Source organism: Aethalodelphis obliquidens, unplaced genomic scaffold (genome assembly GCF_003676395.1).
Source record: "Aethalodelphis obliquidens isolate GAN/ISIS:26980383/991018 unplaced genomic scaffold, ASM367639v1 scaffold13, whole genome shotgun sequence".
Classification (NCBI taxonomy): Eukaryota; Metazoa; Chordata; class Mammalia; order Artiodactyla; family Delphinidae; genus Aethalodelphis; species Aethalodelphis obliquidens.
The window spans coordinates 12212247-12229825 of record NW_020837957.1 but is presented as its reverse complement, the minus strand read 5'-3'; the positions used below and the strand labels follow the sequence as shown (position 1 = coordinate 12229825).

The 17579-nt window shown below is 37.3% G+C and overlaps 1 protein-coding gene across 1 annotated transcript in view; it reads left to right on the top strand.

Moving 5' to 3' along the window:
* The window catches only part of SLC44A5 (solute carrier family 44 member 5), a 159859-nt gene that overhangs the window by 97911 nt on the left and 44369 nt on the right, over nt 1-17579 (top strand). Inside the window, exons 4-8 of the mRNA XM_027114094.1 lie at nt 4405-4489; nt 10576-10704; nt 11533-11593; nt 14883-15006; nt 16485-16568. Coding sequence (XP_026969895.1) covers nt 4405-4489; nt 10576-10704; nt 11533-11593; nt 14883-15006; nt 16485-16568 — 483 coding nt within the window. The remainder of the gene's footprint in view (nt 1-4404; nt 4490-10575; nt 10705-11532; nt 11594-14882; nt 15007-16484; nt 16569-17579) is intronic.

The window sequence follows — 17579 nt, the reverse complement described above, 5'->3', positions numbered from 1 at the left end:
CAAGAGTCCATTCCCTGGTTTGCCATCTTTATTCTGTATCCTCAAATGGAGGAAGGGATGAGAGAGCTCTCTGAGGTCTCTTTTATAAGGGCACTAATTCCATTCATGAGGGCTACACCCTCCTGACCTAAGCACCTCCAAAGGCCCCACCTCCTAATACCATCACTTTGGGGGTTAGGATTTTAACATATGACTTTTGGGGGAACACATTCAGTCTGTAACACTGCTTTTAGTTCTTCTGGCAGTTTTTTGCATAACTTTAAATCATATGTTTATTCTTTCCTTTTGTACTTTATTAATTTTAGATAGTATCCATTGATAGCCTGCTATGAAAAATGAAGACTTAACTAATTTACATTATCTGTTTTTCTGTTCTCCCTCCTTGTTCCATGTTTAACGGTTAAATTATTGCCTTCAGATTCTCTTATAGTTTACTTTTGTGACTTTAAATGGTATACTGAGCTTCAATTGCTTGTTCCACTAACTTTTGTCAGTATCTCGACTCCTCTTTATATAAGAGGAGGATATTATCCCCACTACCCTTCTCTCCATCTTTCCTTTCTATTCCACTTTCTATATTTACCCTTTACATGATTAAGTTTGTTATAAAGTTCAGTTCTGCAACTTCATCAGAATCTTTCATGTTCTGTTGGTAGGTTGATTCTAGAAGTTGGAAATAAGACTTTTACTTTGTAATAACTACGTGAAGTTTAGTCACTGTCTGGCCATTACATTTTCATTTCTACTGTGTCCCTGATATCAAAGCCAAATCTTACACTTTATTTGCAGCTTAGCATCATGCTACATTTTAGTTTATTTCAACATAGGGCAATGACATTCATGTATAATGTTTTATTTGTCAGCCAAGTTTTTCTTGAATAGTCTTTATCAGGACCATAAGTTTGTCTACCATTCCAATCACACTATTTTTCAGAGGCTCCCTCTTCTCTGAACACCTGCCTTGTAGAACTTCTGTCCTTTTGTTCCACTCAGGACCAGGTAAATTTTAGGCCTACTGCACAGCTTTAATTCTGGGACTTATCTACCTCATTAGATTGGGTCCCACTTCTAGAGGTGCCAGATTTAGCAAATAAAAACACAGAATGCTCAGTTAATTTTCAATTTCAGATAAACAAGAAATATATATATATTTTTAGTGTAAGCATGTCCCATGAACAATTTTCTATATCCCAACTTGTCTTCTTTCTTTGTCGACACCCTTGTTTTGAGGGAGAACATTCTTGATTATCTTCCTAAGAAGAGAAAGCACAGGAAGTAACTTTGAGAAGTCCCTGGAAATATTTTTCTTCTCCCTCTTTACAGTTGACTGATGGTCTAGCTTTAGAAGTGTAACTTGAAAGACAATTCCTGTCAGAAATTTGAAGATACTGTTCTATTGTTTTCAGCATCCAATGTGTCTAATGCTAGTCTGTTTCACATACCTTGTGGTGACTTTTATCCTCTGGGAAAGCATTTAAAATCGTTTCTTTACTCTTGGTTTTCTGAAATCCCACAATTTGATGTAGGTCTTTCTTAAAAAATATTCTTTTTGTTCAGGCCTCAATGGGGGTCCTTTAATTCTAAAGAACTATGACTCTCATCAGCTCTGAAAATTTTTCTTCAGTTATTTCTTTGCTGTTTTCATTCTTTCCATTTTATTGTTTGTCTTTTGGGAACTCTGTTAGTCATACCTTGGACCTCCTGGATTAGTCTCGATACCTCTTTTTTTTTCCTTATATTTTCCATCTATGATTTTTTATTCTGTATTCTAGGAGATTCATCAAGTTTTTTCCAGCTCTGCTTTTGATTTTAAAATTTTGTTAATCATATTTTAAATCTCTTAAAGCCCTCTTGTTTCCTGTTTATTCCTTTAATAACATAGTATTTTTATGTATGAATAATCTGCTTGAATTACTCTGAAAAAAAAATTTTAAGGTCCCTCCTATACCCTGAATTATTTTTATTTCATCCAGCATCAGTTTTTGTTTGTTTACTTTAGTCTTTCTCTTTCCTATTCTAATTTCTCTTAAACTCCTGATGCTACTTGGTTATCCATTTTTACTAAAGAAAGAATTGGGTTGCTTGTGTGAATTTGCTCTGTTTCTGTGTTAGTAGCTCAGTTTTTCCAGGGAGGCCTCTGCCCCGTATGGGATAGGAATGTTGTATTAGCTGTTAGATTTCACTACAGCATGAACTGGTGGGAAGCTGACTGTCAGTCATGGGCTTTTACAATGCCAGAAAATGAAGGGTTGTAGACTGGGGTACCCAATCCCACAAAAGCCCTTGCTATCATTCAACAAAAGAGGCCTCTGTTTTTGCCCATTTTTCCTGGATGCTAGAAGTCTTAAGTGTAGGTGTATGGGAGGAGCATAGAGACACTGATTTGCACTGTAGACCTGTATATAAACCTTCATTAATCTTCTTACTTTTGGCCACATTTCTCACTCTCAGCTTTGAGTCCAGAATGTGTCATGATTTCTAACAGGCATATCATATCCCACCCTTTTTGGAGCTTTTCTGTGGTGCATTCATCACTCAACGCAGTCTCATATGCTTTCCATCTTCCAGAAATTGTTGAACTCTCTTGTGCAATTGTGTGCAGATCCCATCCTGCACATCCTTAGCTGGTATGGTGAGGTTTATTCCTTTTTGTACTTTTATTCTTTTATTTCCATGAGTCTCGGGAAAGAAGAGAGATGGGCTTAAGTGCATCTTACATCAGCTCAAACTGGTAGTTTGTAGTTGCTTCTATTTTGTTGTTTCATGGTGGAAATATAATTCAAGTTAAATAATGAGGTACTTCCTCAATCACTTTTGCAGAATTGTTCAGCTGCAACCATTGCCATCTACTTTGTACCTAAGGAATCTGAGGGCCACTGATGTTTAAAGATATCAGACAGACTTTGATAGAATGACTATAGATTTGTGCAAAAAACTAAGGAGGATTCTAAGATATTGAAAAACTTATTCTGAAATTGATCTCATCCATTCTGCAACATCTGATGAGTGCCTAATATGGGCCAAGTACTCGGCTAAGTGTTGGCAAGGTAGATGGGTATAAAAATGAATAAGATACAAACTTTACCCTTGAGGATCACATAATCTGATGAATAACTTGAGTTTATGTAGCATTTTGCAGTTTATAAATCAGTTTTACCTGTGGGGGACTCGTGACACTTACTGATTTACCATTCAGCATTTTAACTACTCCTAAGGGACTCCAATGATCCATGACATGTAATAATTTATTCATTTGCTTAGGTACAAATCTGAATCACATGCAGAAGATGTAGTTGCTTGGGTGGTGAAAGAGCCAAGCTCACTCTTGTGGAATCGTGAAGTAGCCTTGTGCATATTGTGTACGAATTTATAGCCAGATTCTTGATCCATCTAGATGGGATTACAGACATGAAATGGGTTTATTTTTCCCCTATTATTGCCTTTAACAATGTTCTTTCAAATTTCTTTCCTTCTTGTTTTGGCATCTTGGGTAGCTTCCTTCCATAGCTTTCTAAATACTTTCTATTGTTAAAAAGTTCAGGGCAGTCCAATTTAAAATTTGAATCTTGCTTCTTCCAATCCCCCAGCTCAGGTTTGAACACTGCAAGGGAACTTAGAGTGGGAGAGAGGCCCTGTTCTGCTATTTCCCTTCTCTTCCCTCTCTCCTGGTCCTAGCTCTTTCTTTGTGTGTGACAGATAGAAGGAAGAGTATCTTACTTTCCTGGCCACTGTCCTAGTCCCACATGGTTGTTGCTACTGCAGCTAAGATGTAACTGACTATCCATAAACTCTGTCTTTGGGGTAAGCATCCAAAGGCTGGCTCTCTCATGGTGCACAAGTGGAAATTCTCTGGGGAAGTCCTCACTGACTAGTTCTTTGACTTGAGAAATCACCTTTGGCTTGCCCTCCACCAAACCCCTTTGGCTTTATCCCTGGTGATTCACCTCCAGTCTCTTGTCAGATGAGGTACCACCAGGAGGATGCAAGCCCATTTACTTGACTCCATGTTCTCCCATGACAGGCTGCTTCAGTGCTGCCCTCTTTCTACCCCATTGGTTTATTTCAACTCTCCTGTGATCTCTTTGGGTCTCACTTTTCCCTGCTAAAACATTAAACATTTTTCAACATTATTTTCAATGGCAATATAGTCTTCTACTTTAAGGATGTGGAATTCTTTATGTAACCAATCCCCTGTTGATGGACAATTTGATTATTTCAACTTTTTACTATGACCAAAAGGTGGTTTAAATGTTAGGCAGGTTAAAGGGGAGTTGGAGAATATTTTGCAACTGCCTGGGGAAAATGAAGCCGATTTTTAAATTTTATGTTATATTAAAGTATACAGGGGCTGAAATGATATGAAATATTTCCACAGTCACTAAAAATATTATGTTGTTCTCTTAGGAACAAGCCCATTTTGTTTTACTTTAACCTGCTCAGCTGTACCAGTCCCTCCGTGGTGGTAAACCTACAGTGCCCTACCAGACAGGTAAGGCAAAAAAAAAAAAAAAATGCCTCGCTGGTGATGTTAGCGATTTTGAATATTCTTGGGTGAAAGAATTGAGAAACTACATTTGGGTTCTGGGTGTGTGTGATTAATGATGAATTTATGGAAGGTGGGAAGACAGAAGTCTAAGCTCATGTTTGTTCATATACAATTTTAAAAAAGCAGTATTACTAGGAACCTCAGTGATTATCTTGTCTAACCACCTATTTTTATAAATGAATAAACTGCAGCCCAGAAAAGTGGAGATATTTTTCTCAGGATCAGTATTAGGAAGAATAAAGCCAGCTACTGTAACTAATAAACCTGTTTTAAGTGACTTAAAACAACAGTTTCTTTTCAGTCATATAAGAGTAAAAGGCGGTGTTTGTGGTCAATGGGCAACTCTCTTCCAGGCTCTTTTCATCTGGTGGCTCTGTCATCCCTTAAGTCCTCAGCAGGAGCAGCATCCAGTTGCCGGAAGAAGACAGAGAGGCTGAATAAAGCACCCCTGTTCTTAAAAGCCTTGGATCAGTAGGGTCACACAGTGCATTTCTACTTACATGTCATAGACTCATTTGTTTTATTTGTTCACACCGAGATGCAAGAAGGAGGGAATAAAGCAATGTAATTGTGGGCTGAGCAGCCTCTTGTGTACCATGAACAAATGAAACAATAGGGACAAACTTCATTGTTTCTTCCATAGTCTATCCCTCTGTCCTCCAGAACACCCTTCTTCCCAAGGGAGACAACCCAGAATCCCATGTGGTACTATCTTTAACCCATAGTCTAGGATCTATGGATTATGGATAGTCTCTCCATCAGGTCTTGACACTAAATGCACAATGGGGAACAGGGCTAGGAAAATTAGAATACAAGCTCCCATTCAGAAAGGGAGGAGGTATAAATGCACAGTGGTCTTTAGTGCATGGCACTGGAGAACAGTCTTTTATTCGACCTACCTGGATCATGTTCTCTGAAGGAAGTTCCTTATCCGTCACATCCTATGATTCTTTGCTCAACCACCTGAAAGGTTATTTCCTGTCCGTCAGCCTCAGACCACACCATTGCTGAGCATTGGAAATACACCCTCTTAGGGGCCATGTGGCTTTGAAACTTTCTTCCTACTGTGTGAGCTTAGAACCTCAAAGATTATATTAACAGTGAAAGGCCTTTTCAGATTAGGTCATGAATTTGGCAGTACCACTACCTCAAAAACTTAGTAAGATTTTGACTTAGTTGCTTTCTCTTGGTTCCACTTTGCTGTACATCAGAAACTAACACAACATTGTAAATCAACTATACTTCAATAAAATTAAAAAATTAAAAAAAAATAACTCCCTTATCTAAACCCTCAGTTCTTTTGCCCCTTCTCGTTTACTTGTACTTCCCTGGCAGAACATCATTCATGGCTAAATGCAGCTTTCTGCCTACTCCATGCCTCAACCCAGGCAGCTGTGTGTTCTTGCAGAAAACACACACAACAGTCCATTAAATTAAGGACCACTAACCTCAAGGGGGCCCTTAATGCTGTCCCCAAATCACACAGGAGACCCTTTGCCCGTTCACTAGCTACTCTGCTAGAAAACAATTTCACACCTTTTCCTCTCACCTCAAACCTCCAAGACCTCCTTCCCAGTCTCCATGTCAGCCTCTGACTTAGCTTCCTATTTCACTGAGAAAGTATTAGCATTCAGAAGACAACTTTTACGAGCTACCACACTGACCTCCACTTGCCTACCTGTCATCATCTGTGTTCATGTATTTACTCTACCTTCCCTGCTCTTACTGTGGAGGAACAACCTGTGCGCCCAAGGCCAGCCCATCCGCTCGTGCATTAGATCTTATCCTCGCTCACAAAGTCCAGCACACAACTCCAGGAATCTTCTGTTTTTTTCTTTTATTACCATTTTCCTTCTCTACTAAGTTATACCCATCGGTAGACAAACATGCCATCTTAAATAATTCTCTCCTTGATCCCACATCCCCTTCCAGTTACTGCTTCATATCTCTGTGCCTCTTTTTTTGCCAAACTCCTCATAAGAATAGTTTATATTCAATGTGTCTAAATCCTCCTTTCTCATTTTCATTCAGGCTTTTACTCCTACTCTATTTTCTCCAAATGATATTGATACCATTGATCTCCATCTATTTAAACCAATGGTCAGTTCTCAATCCGTATTTACTTGAGCTAACAGCACTGTTTAATCAATCCCTCTTCCTTAATATACTTTCTTCACTTGCCCTCTAGGGCACAACATTGTGTTTCCTCCCAACTCTCTGGCTACTCCCTATCAGTCTTCTTTGATGGTTTCTCTTCATCTTTCCAGCATCTTCTAAACACTGGAGTTTCCTCTACCTACATTTATTCCTTTTGGCGATTGCACCTAGTCTTGTAGTTTTAACACAATCTATATGTTGCACTTCCTAATTTATCTATCCAGATCAGTCTGCTCCCAGAACTCCAGATCTTTCTATCCAACCACGTATGCCATGTCTCTACAGGGATATTTAGTTAGCATCTCAAATTTAACATGTCCAAACTCAATTCCTAGTCTCTGACTTTATCCTTAAAATTGTTCCCCACCCCCCATCGGTCTTTTCTATTACAGCTGTAAATACCATCAAATCATCCTTGATCCCTCTTTTCTGTCACACTCATGTTTGAGCTGTGAGCTAATTCCTCTGGTCTCCATTCAAAATATACCCAGGGCCAAACTCCTCCTTTTTTCACCATCTCCTCCTTTTTTCAAGGAACCAGCTAGATTAGTTCAATGACCTCCTGACTGGTCTCTTCTTGCTCCTGTCTCCAGCCCCTTAGACTCTCTTTTCTGCCCAGCAGCCAGTGTGATCCTGTTAAATGTAAGTCACATTATGTCCCTCCTTTGCTCAAGCCCCCTCCCCTCAATAGCTTCTCAAGTTACTCATATTAAAAGCCAAAGTCCTAACAATGGCCTACAAAGTTCTTCACTGTCTGCCCGACTCTGACCACATATGTTATGGCTCTCCCTCTGCTCACTGCACTCGGGTCATACTGACCATCTGTTGTCTTCAAAGGATCCAGGAAAGTGCCTACTTCATAGCTCTAGACTTTGCTGATCTCCCTGCCTAGCCTGCTCTTTCTCCAGATGACTAGATCACTAGTCTTCTTCAAGTCTTCCTCAAGTCTTCCTCAAATATTACCTTTTGTTGAGGCCTCCCTTAACTACCTATTTAAAATTAGAATCCCACCCTGGTACCTTTCATCCTCTGGCCTTCTTTCTAGCCTTATTTTTCTCCATAACACCTGCTACCATCTCATAGCAAACAATTTTGTTTATTTGTTGTTAACCATCTCCCCTACTAGAAAGTAGGGATTTTTATCCGTTTTGTTCACTACTGTGTCCCCAGTGCCTAGAACAGGCTCAGAGTAGGTGATCAATAAATATTTGTTGAGTGAATGAGTAAATGAATGAATGAGAGAATATCTTCCCATTCCCAGTCTAGAAAATTTTCCACTACACTATACAAATACATCATTCCCATGATGAAACAAAAAATCCTTGCACATTATGCTTTTTATTACATTTCACAAATTACTAGATTACATAAATTACTAGATTTACTAGATTATCCTTTCTTCATGGCAAATTGTAGTGTTTTAACCTTCAGTGTAACTCTCTCTTCCACTCACCAAATCCTAATTTGTATTAGAATGGTAACCCTATATGAATGGAAGATGTAAAAATAATGATGAAGAACTATATTCAGAATGTCCCTTTGTGTTTATACAAAGAATCAGAACTGAGTCAGAATATATATTAGCTGCCAATAATGCAGGATTGCTTTCAGTCTGCCAGGCAGTAGTGCGTCTACTGATCCAAGCCATATTTTTACGCATGATGTTTTTTGTTAATGCAGCATGGTCCAGACATGTGTCATAAGCATTTAAAGGACAGACCTTGATCAATTAGGATACCCAACCTCAGTGTGACCTTCATTTTTGGCTAATTATATGTTGATTGCTACTAATCAGCACCCTATTTGAAGTGAACAAATTGGTCTGATAGAGAGTAAAGAACATTTGCTATATTGTTTTTTAACAGCTCATTTGTGTCTGGAATGAAATTTGATGTGATTCTCATTATCAAAACATTTTTTACCACTTAAATTACTTTCTTTTATATGTTGCATACACCACACTTTTATATGTGTAGTATACATTGTATGTGTGTGTATGTATAAATACAGAAATCATCATAGCCTTAACTCAGTAGCTCCTACCATCATTGAAAGCCTATGAAAACATTAGTATATTCAGTATTCACTTTTATAAATCCATTTAAATGTATCCAACAAGGGGCTAGTTCAGTTATCTTTCAGAGTCATGTAAGTAAATTGCCGAGGTCTAAATGTCTGTGAGGTAGCTCCTAATACGTTAATGGTTTTTTCAGCTTAGCCCCGATCAGAGTAAACTTTTGATGTTCGCATTGGCAATGACCTCAGTCTTCTTCCAAAAAATGTGAGCATGTTGGTTGGTTGCTGTGAATGTCCCTAAACAGTCCTTCAGTTTTTATAGAAAGATACCTGTGAGACTTTCAATATTTCCTCTAGAGGTGTGTGAATGTGTGTATGTGCTTGTGTGTGTGTGTGCATATGTGTGTAGGAGAGACTGAGAAAGAGAAAATGCACCTGGAGGTGTGAATGTGGAGATGAGTTGTTTACCTTGTCAAAACTTCTAAAAGAAATTGGACTGCTGCTGCTACAAAACAATATTAACTGTGAGATTTTTGAGGTACCCATTTAGTTATCTACCTACTACCTTAGCTGTGGGGTCAATACCAATTGTCCTCGTGTAGCAGAGACATGACCCAAAAAAGGGGAAAGAGATGTCACCTCAGCAGCCGTGTTTTTACCTAACTACCAGTGGGGGTTGAGCTAGAATCTGGTCAGTGAGAATGGTTACCAAAGTACGGTAGGGAGATGGAGCAAACCAGAGCTGAGAAGCCTTTCCTAAGGAGGAACCGAAGGTGGAGGAAGGGAATGTTCAAGGATTGACTACAACTCCCATGGCTTCCCATGATCTTTGGTTTTTTATTACAAACAAAAGCAAAACCAACAGAGTGCATCTTCCCTGATTCTGCTTTCTCTCTGTGGAGTTACTAATTGGATTGCAGTCACTCCACGGTGGCTCTGTGGACTAGCACGGCCATCCGGTTTGGCATTAATAGGCCCCCAAAGTTAATTAATGTAAGATAATTGCATCAGTGACCTCTCTGCCCATGTTTGACTGGTGCTGCTGAAAGACAATAATAATGATTGATTGCCACAAATAGCCCTAATTTTGTTAGTTTCTTATGGTAATAAAACCTCCAATTATGTTCTGAGAATTCATTGGCACTGATAGTTACTAGCGGCATAAGTTATCAATGTTTGGAGCGTTTTAAATTACCATTGTATTCACATAAGGAAAGAAAGCAAGATTCTAACCCTGAAAATGTATAAACTACACAGGTGAAATTAATCTTGCTTTAAGCTCTTATCTACTAATTCAGAAAATCATGAAAAAATATTTCATTAAAAGTTCATCACTGTCCTATGGAAGATGTCACACAAATCTACAAATTATAAAATTGCATAGAACTGCACACACATACACACAAATGAATGCATGTAAAACTGGTGGAAACTGAATAAGGTTAGTGGATTGTAACAATATCAGTTTCCTCATTGTAATATTGTACTATAGTTATGCAAGTTATTACTGTTGGCCAAAACTGGGTGAAAGGTATGTGGAATCTATTATTTTTCACAGCTGCATGTAGATCTACAATTATGTCAAATCAGAAGGTAAAAGTAAGTTTGTCATTGTACAGCATCTTATTATTTTAACAGAACATCAACATCGAAGGGGAAGGAGTAGAGGTTGAATACTAGTACATGAAATTTTATTTTTTACAGTAAGTTTAGAGGATTGATTTAAGTTTCTTAGATGGAAAATGGTGCTTTGCTTTTTTATAGTGGTGGGTAATTTAGAAGTTTAACCTTGTAGATAATTCCTTGGTTTGTTCAACTCAATTCAGTTCCCACCATTGTGTTTCTTTATTTCACAGATCTGTGTCTCCAAGTGCCCAGAAAAATTTTTAACCTACATGGAAATACAATTTATGTACAGAAAAGACAGAAACGACTGGACATACTACAGCCAGTTCTGCAAGTCTGCTTTTCTTAAGCCTGCGAAGGTATGTGTGTTTAAGCTTAAAACTAGAAAGAATTTACCTTGTTTCAATCGCAAGTGTAACATGAGCATTTGTAACGGATCAAGCTCCAAAATCTTCTTGGAAGTGATTACTAACGGTACCATTTCATTAAAACACAAATGCACATGTACATACAAACACACACACACACAATTTATACCATATCATTTTGTAGACTTGGGGTGTTATACAAGACTGTTAGGTCTGGTAAGTTAGCATCAACTATTCCCTGACACCAGCAAATTCTCTACTTGGATTTTTTGCTGTCTAGAGCTAAGAGCTAAATGTCATTTGCAGTCACCATTTCATTAATGTGGTGATAAAGCTCCGTGGCTACTTAGTAATAAGAATTTTACTTCCAAACCTGGTTTGATAATTACTCATTTAAAAAGTCCCCAAACACTACCTAGATTTAAGATTTATAAGGGATTTCTAAAGCCTTATTGTGTTAATTAGTAGTAATGGCTTCTAAATTAGAGAAGATGCCATTTTTCCAGGAAAAAATTAAAGGATTAGAGACTAAGGATATAACTAAGACGAAGATACACACCTTCAAAGACATGCCTTGGTTTCAGCAGGTCTGACTTTATTATTGTTGATTCAATTGAACTACAGTTAGGGTATTTAAGAGTGTTTGTCAAACAAGTATGTGTGTGTGATAATCTTACAATTACTCTTATTAGGGGTGTAATTTGGGATAAGGAGATTATTAGGGAATTGAATTTTTAAAGGACAAAATTTTTATATCAAGAGTAAAACTTGTCATCACATCATCTTTAAAATGTTAACATACTCTTCCTTCAATTTTAGACTCTCACACAAGTTTTACTGGATGATGATTGTCCAACAGCGATTTTTCCAAGCAAACCTTGTAAGTGGCTATTATTTTACCTTAGAAACACAGAATCTACCAAGAAGTTATTTAATTCAATTCCCTTATTTCACAGTTGATGAAACTGAGGCCGGGAATGGTCCTATGGCTGGCCCAGGGTCCCAGAGTTAATTAGGAAGAATAAAGCCCATTCTGGCTCCAGCTGGGGATGTTCCACTGGAGCTTGGTGAGGTTTTAGGTTTGGCTGCTTAAACACACACAAAAAAGTTTGAAAATTGATTTTTAAAAGCCCATTCAGGTTGATTCTTCGGTGCTCTGTGAACACACATAAGCACAGACACACTCTAACACATCCACCCCTGAATTCAGCCAAAAAGTTTGTTGAGAAATTGACACTGGGGAGTGAGGGTGGGGCATATACTTGTATTTATAATTTGAAAGTTGAAATATTTCTATGTCTCCTGAATGCATCAACATTTTATTTCTTTAAAATTTATAAACTTTATTTTTTTTTGTGGTACGCGGGCCTCTCACTGTGGTGGCCTCTCCCATTGCGGAGCACAGGCTCCGGACGCGCAGGCTCAGCGGCCATGGCTCACGGGCCCAGCCGCTCCGTGGCACGTGGGATCCTCCCGGACCGGGGCACAAACCCGTGTCCCCTGCATCGGCAGGTGGACTCTCAACCACTGCGCCACCAGGGAAGCCCCTATAAACTTTATTTAACTGTTTAGAAGAAAATGAAATAATCACTCATTTTCCTTTCTTAAGGCTATAATTCTAACAACAGAGAAAAAACTTTACATAAAGATGTCCATCACAGTGTTGTTCCAAAAAAAGAAAAGACAAAGAAAATCAAAAGGAAATACTCTAATATCTAAGAGCAAGGAAATGCTTAAATAAATTATGACGTATTCATTAAATGAAATATTTATAATTTTTACCTATAAGTATTGTGTATATGTTACAATGTTACATAAAATGAAAAATACTATATGAATTATGACAAGCCTGTATAAATTAAAATAAACAACAACCAAAAAAAACTACTCAAAGAAAAAGATTGGAAACAAATATGCCAAAATATTAAGTGATTGTTTTGGAGGTGGCAAAACTATGGCCATTTTCTCTCTTTCTTCTTTTTTCTATATCTCTGTTTTTCCACAATGAGTACATATTTCTTTTAAAATGGAAGAAAGACAGCAGTCATCAGTTTGAGTAGAAAGTCAGGTACCATTGAAGTAGCTACCATGAAGCATAATGTCTTATATGCTCCCATCAGTCTTCTCTGGATCATTAAAACCCTACAGCAAAGATGTAGGCCTGGCAAGCAACCGCATTTAACCAGGAAGTCCTGGGCAACAAGTGTCTGTAGTCAAGAAGAATGTTACAAATTTTTATGCAAAACGGTAAAAATGAATCATTAGTCACTGAAGGTGTAATAGGTATAAAAGTATAACATATAGTCCTGCCCTTATAAGTGTAGTTTGGTTAAATCACACAATATGAAATATACATTGGGAATACAAAAATGAGTAAGGCACAGTCCTTCACAGTCTAGTGAAGGAAACATTAAGATAAATATTGAAATCACTTGTATCCCCCCAATAGAGGATTAAGTATAGTATTTGAAACAATAGTATGCAGCTAATAAAATTCACTCATTAAAGATTTTATAAATGGAAATAAGTAATATTATAAGAAAGAAACAAGGCACAACCTCTCATGTACTGTATAATTATAACTCTCAAAAAAAAAATTTCTTATAGAAGAAAGACTGGAGGAAATGCACCAAAAGGTTAATATAGTTCACTGTAGATGGTAAAACTATGTACAGTTTTGTATCTTCTTTCATAAAATTTTCTCTACTTTCTAAATATATAATGAGCATATTTAGTAATTAAAGCTAACAGACTAGATGAGTTATTGCCCAGATATAATATGTAGAACAAGTTTCGGGGGTTCTGTACATGGGAACAGTCATGTTGAAGGAGGAGAAAGAGAAAGAGTACACAGAAAGGAAGAAGGGAAGGCAGGAGAGAACCTGGGCCTGTAAACCAAGGGAAGAGAGTTTTGAAAGGAAAGGGTTGTCTCCCATGTCAAAGACTCATTCAAGAGAAAGTTAATTCATTCAACAGCAGATACTTACTGAGTTCCACTATGTACCAAGCACTGTGCTAGGTAATGGGTTCAAGCAGGATGAAGACTAAAAAAGATTTGGAGGTTTTGGCAACTAGGAGGTCACTGGGATCACTGGGAGGCTAATTTGCGTGGAGAGGTGGAGACAGAAATACAGTTGGATTGAGAGGGAATGGAAGCATCTGGTAGAGGCTACTATGTCAGATTTGCCAGGGAAGAGCAGGAGAGAGAGAGGGCAGTCACCCCGATTATAAAAGCTACGGAACATGAAGGTGGGTAGATCAGACCATTTTAAAAAAGGAAAGTCAGGAAAAGCTTTACAAGGACATATTTCTTCTTTCTCTATATCAGCTGCTTTCATATTTTCAGGTTTACACTCCATGCGAACCCATGCAAGTCTGTGATACTTCTTGTAAGAAAAAATATAAAAATTCTCCATTTCTGATTGCTCCTCCCTCTTCAGTTAAAATTGGGGTTTTAAAACATTTTTAGTAATAAAGATTTGTAAAGAGTCAAGGATTCTGTATAATTAAAAATAAGCACATAGAAGATTGAATGGTAAATTAACTCTTCTCAGAAATGCTAGTTTTCAAAGTGTGGGCCATTTTTGATAGCTTTAGAATTCCCATTTCCAGCCCCTCTTAAAAGAAACTTGTAAATGAGCTGGAAGACAGACAAATTATTCAGACTTTGTAAATAAAAATTCAATTGTCTTAGTAACCTAAAATTTGTGCTGATTCTTATTTCCCAAGGAAATGTTCACTAAACTCTGGTTTTCAAGGTTTCACTCAAGGAGTATCTAAGAATTTTGTAAAATAACAAAATAAATTCATCCGATCATTCAAATAAATATAGCCTTTTTATTAAAATGTGTTTACCATGAGAGAGAGGTTATCAGTATTACTCTTATAAAACCTGTGCTGTGTGTCCTTCTTATGGCTACTTGATGAATATACCATGTATAAAATAATCAGCAAGTTTAAATGTAGCTTCAGATTATGATTGTATTTGCTTTCCATGTCAGTCTTAGAATCATCAGAAAATCTGATTATCAAGTAATGGGCAATTGTCTATATTCAGCAATTTATACATTGTCTAGTAAGAATTTGATTATAAATAACAGAAGGCTTAAGAAAGGGAGGACATCATGAAAGAAGAAAGTGATTATCATAATTTTAATTTATTTTTACAGATCTCCAGAGATGTTTCCCTGACTTTTCTACTAAAAATGGCACTTTAACAGTAGGAAATAAGACAGTGTTTGAAGATGGAAGTGGAAAGACAAGAAATGCTGTAGAACTCAGGGCAGCTGCAAAGTATGTTGTTTACACTTCCATTTTCAATTTTGATGCATCCCATTATTGTCCCCAAACTAAAACTTCCATTAGGTTAAGGGTTATGGAGGAAGAATTATGTATTATTCTGAAATATCCATGTCACTGTGGATTAGAGAACTCGGTATGTGTTCATTAAGAAAGCCAAGTAAAGGAGAAAGCAGAATGAATTTGAAAGAACAATTATGTTTTTCAAAATGGTTAAGTCTTTCATTATCAACATGTATAGAAATGAGACATCAGGAAACAGATCGCAAGACCTTAGTATAATTTACTTTTGAATAAGCATAATTTTAAAAACCCATGCTTTTTTAAAGCACCATTTTTAAAAAATGACTGAAGTAATAAAACTGCTAGATATTTTAAAGGGAAGGGGGCCTTAAGAAAGGTGAAACAACCATGATGCTGCTCTATCAGTACTGTGTCGAATTTCTATGGACTAACTACAGTGAAGTAAATTTTCTGTTTTCCTTGGCTGTATGCATCATGGTGTTCCACGTTATTGGGAAATACAATTCCCTGGGTGCACACAGACTTGTATGTACACAAATATAAACACACAGAGTACCATTTCATAGCTTAGTTGTTGAATTTAAAGTAAAAAATAAAGGCATTGTAAAAAATTTATTGTTCTTTCTCAAAAGATTTTAGCAGTCCGAGTAGAATAGTGCAGTTCCTGTGTGTTTAGAATATGATAGCAACATGGATGAATTTCACAAATATAAAGCTATGTGAAAGAAATCATAAAGTAATAGTACAATTCCATTGATGAAAAAGTTTAAAGTAAGCACAACTAAATTAAATTACCCTATGATGCATATATAAATGGTACAACTAAAAAGAAAGCTAGGAAATTATTATCACAAAAGTCAGGATTATGGTTAACTTTAGGGGAACAGGGGGGAGGTGTTGTAATTGGGGCACATGGGGGAAAAGAATGACTATGCTGTAGTTACTAAGTATGTTCACTCTGATAATTCATCAAACTGGATGCTAACGATTGGTGCACTTTTCTGTATGTGCCTCTTTGTGCCTTCCTGCTACAGAGCTGTCAGAAGATTAAGAAGGGGAATTAAATATCATATTCGTTCTTGGCTCTATGGATTTTATATTGGCTCTATGGATTTTAAAAGTTAAAAGCTGATCTTACCATCTAAATTCTTGTCTTATAGTGAGGCTTCTGCAACACTGAGGGTGTGTTGCATATGTTGGAGAGGGGTCTGTTTATTGCTCTTGGAAGCCACGTTCCCTCTGTGTGCAGCTGTAGCTGGCTGCCTTTGCAGGTTTAACGAAGTGACACCTCATGTATTGTTGTGGCTAGGAAAAGAGTCACTAGTGATAAATGGTTTCTAAAAATATGCTTAGAACTGCAGCTTCCAAATCCCTTTTATCATAACAAGAACATTTCTGTTTAGTGGTAGTCAAAAAATAATTGATTTTTTTTCCTTCTTTGAATTCAGTGGTATCAATAAAGTCCTTGATGCAAGGGCAATTGGAGTGAAAGTGTTTGAAGACTATGCAACAACGTGGTATTGGATTCTCATGTAAGTGAAAGCTTAGGTGTTTCTTCTCCAGCCCCATTCTGATTTTATCTTTGTAGAATTTCTTTCTTCAAATTCCCCATTCATAGTCATGAATAAAAGGTTGACTTGGATTTCAGTTCCTGCCACTTTCTTTTTCAGACAGAGTGAAGATGAGGCAAAGATATTTGGAAATCTGCCCAGTGGTAGCAGAAAGTTATAAGAATGTAAATTTAATTCTATTAAATCACTAGTAAAAGTTCTCTTATAAACATATATTTCAAGTCACGCAGGGCCATATCTGTGGTATGTTTGCTTTTCATTACACGTTACAGTGGATGCAGTGTTATTTCTTTGGTATTCATTTGTCCTCCCCTTGACCTCCAAAGGATCATTCTTACTTTTTAACACAGCCCTTCCACATAATGTTTGTTATCATCATCATCAAAGTCACTGTACTTAAGAGAAGCTGAAAAAGACATTTGAAGGGAGGAGGAGATTTTAAATTTTCAGACATAATATTTGCATTTCTAAAACATAAAGGAAAATGTAGTCACTCTTCTGGAGCAGGCACATGTTTTGATATGCCTAAGGCTGTCATTACTATCTGGCTCTTGTGCCACCTTCTTGTACCCTAAGTACCCTAAAAGCATCTATGATTCCCTGGTGATCAAAGAATAAAGTGAAAACTTCTTCAGATACGTACAAAGCCCCTTACAATCTGGCCCAACTTAGTTTCCCAGATTTATCTCCATGCATGTTTCTGGATTAACCCTATATTCTAAACACAGCAAATAGCATGCCTATCCCTGGACTGTCAAACCCCCATGTTTTTGCACATTCTATTCTCTTTCCTAGCATATCCTTCCTTGTGTCCTGGGCAACCCCATCTCATTATTTAAAATCAGCTTTTGTGTCATCTATGATGTCTTTCTTGACTTCCCCAGCTATAGTAAATTACTTGCCCCTCTGTGTTCCGCATGGTCATTGTGTGTGTGTGTGTGTGTGTGTGTGTGTGTGTGTGTGTGTGTGTGT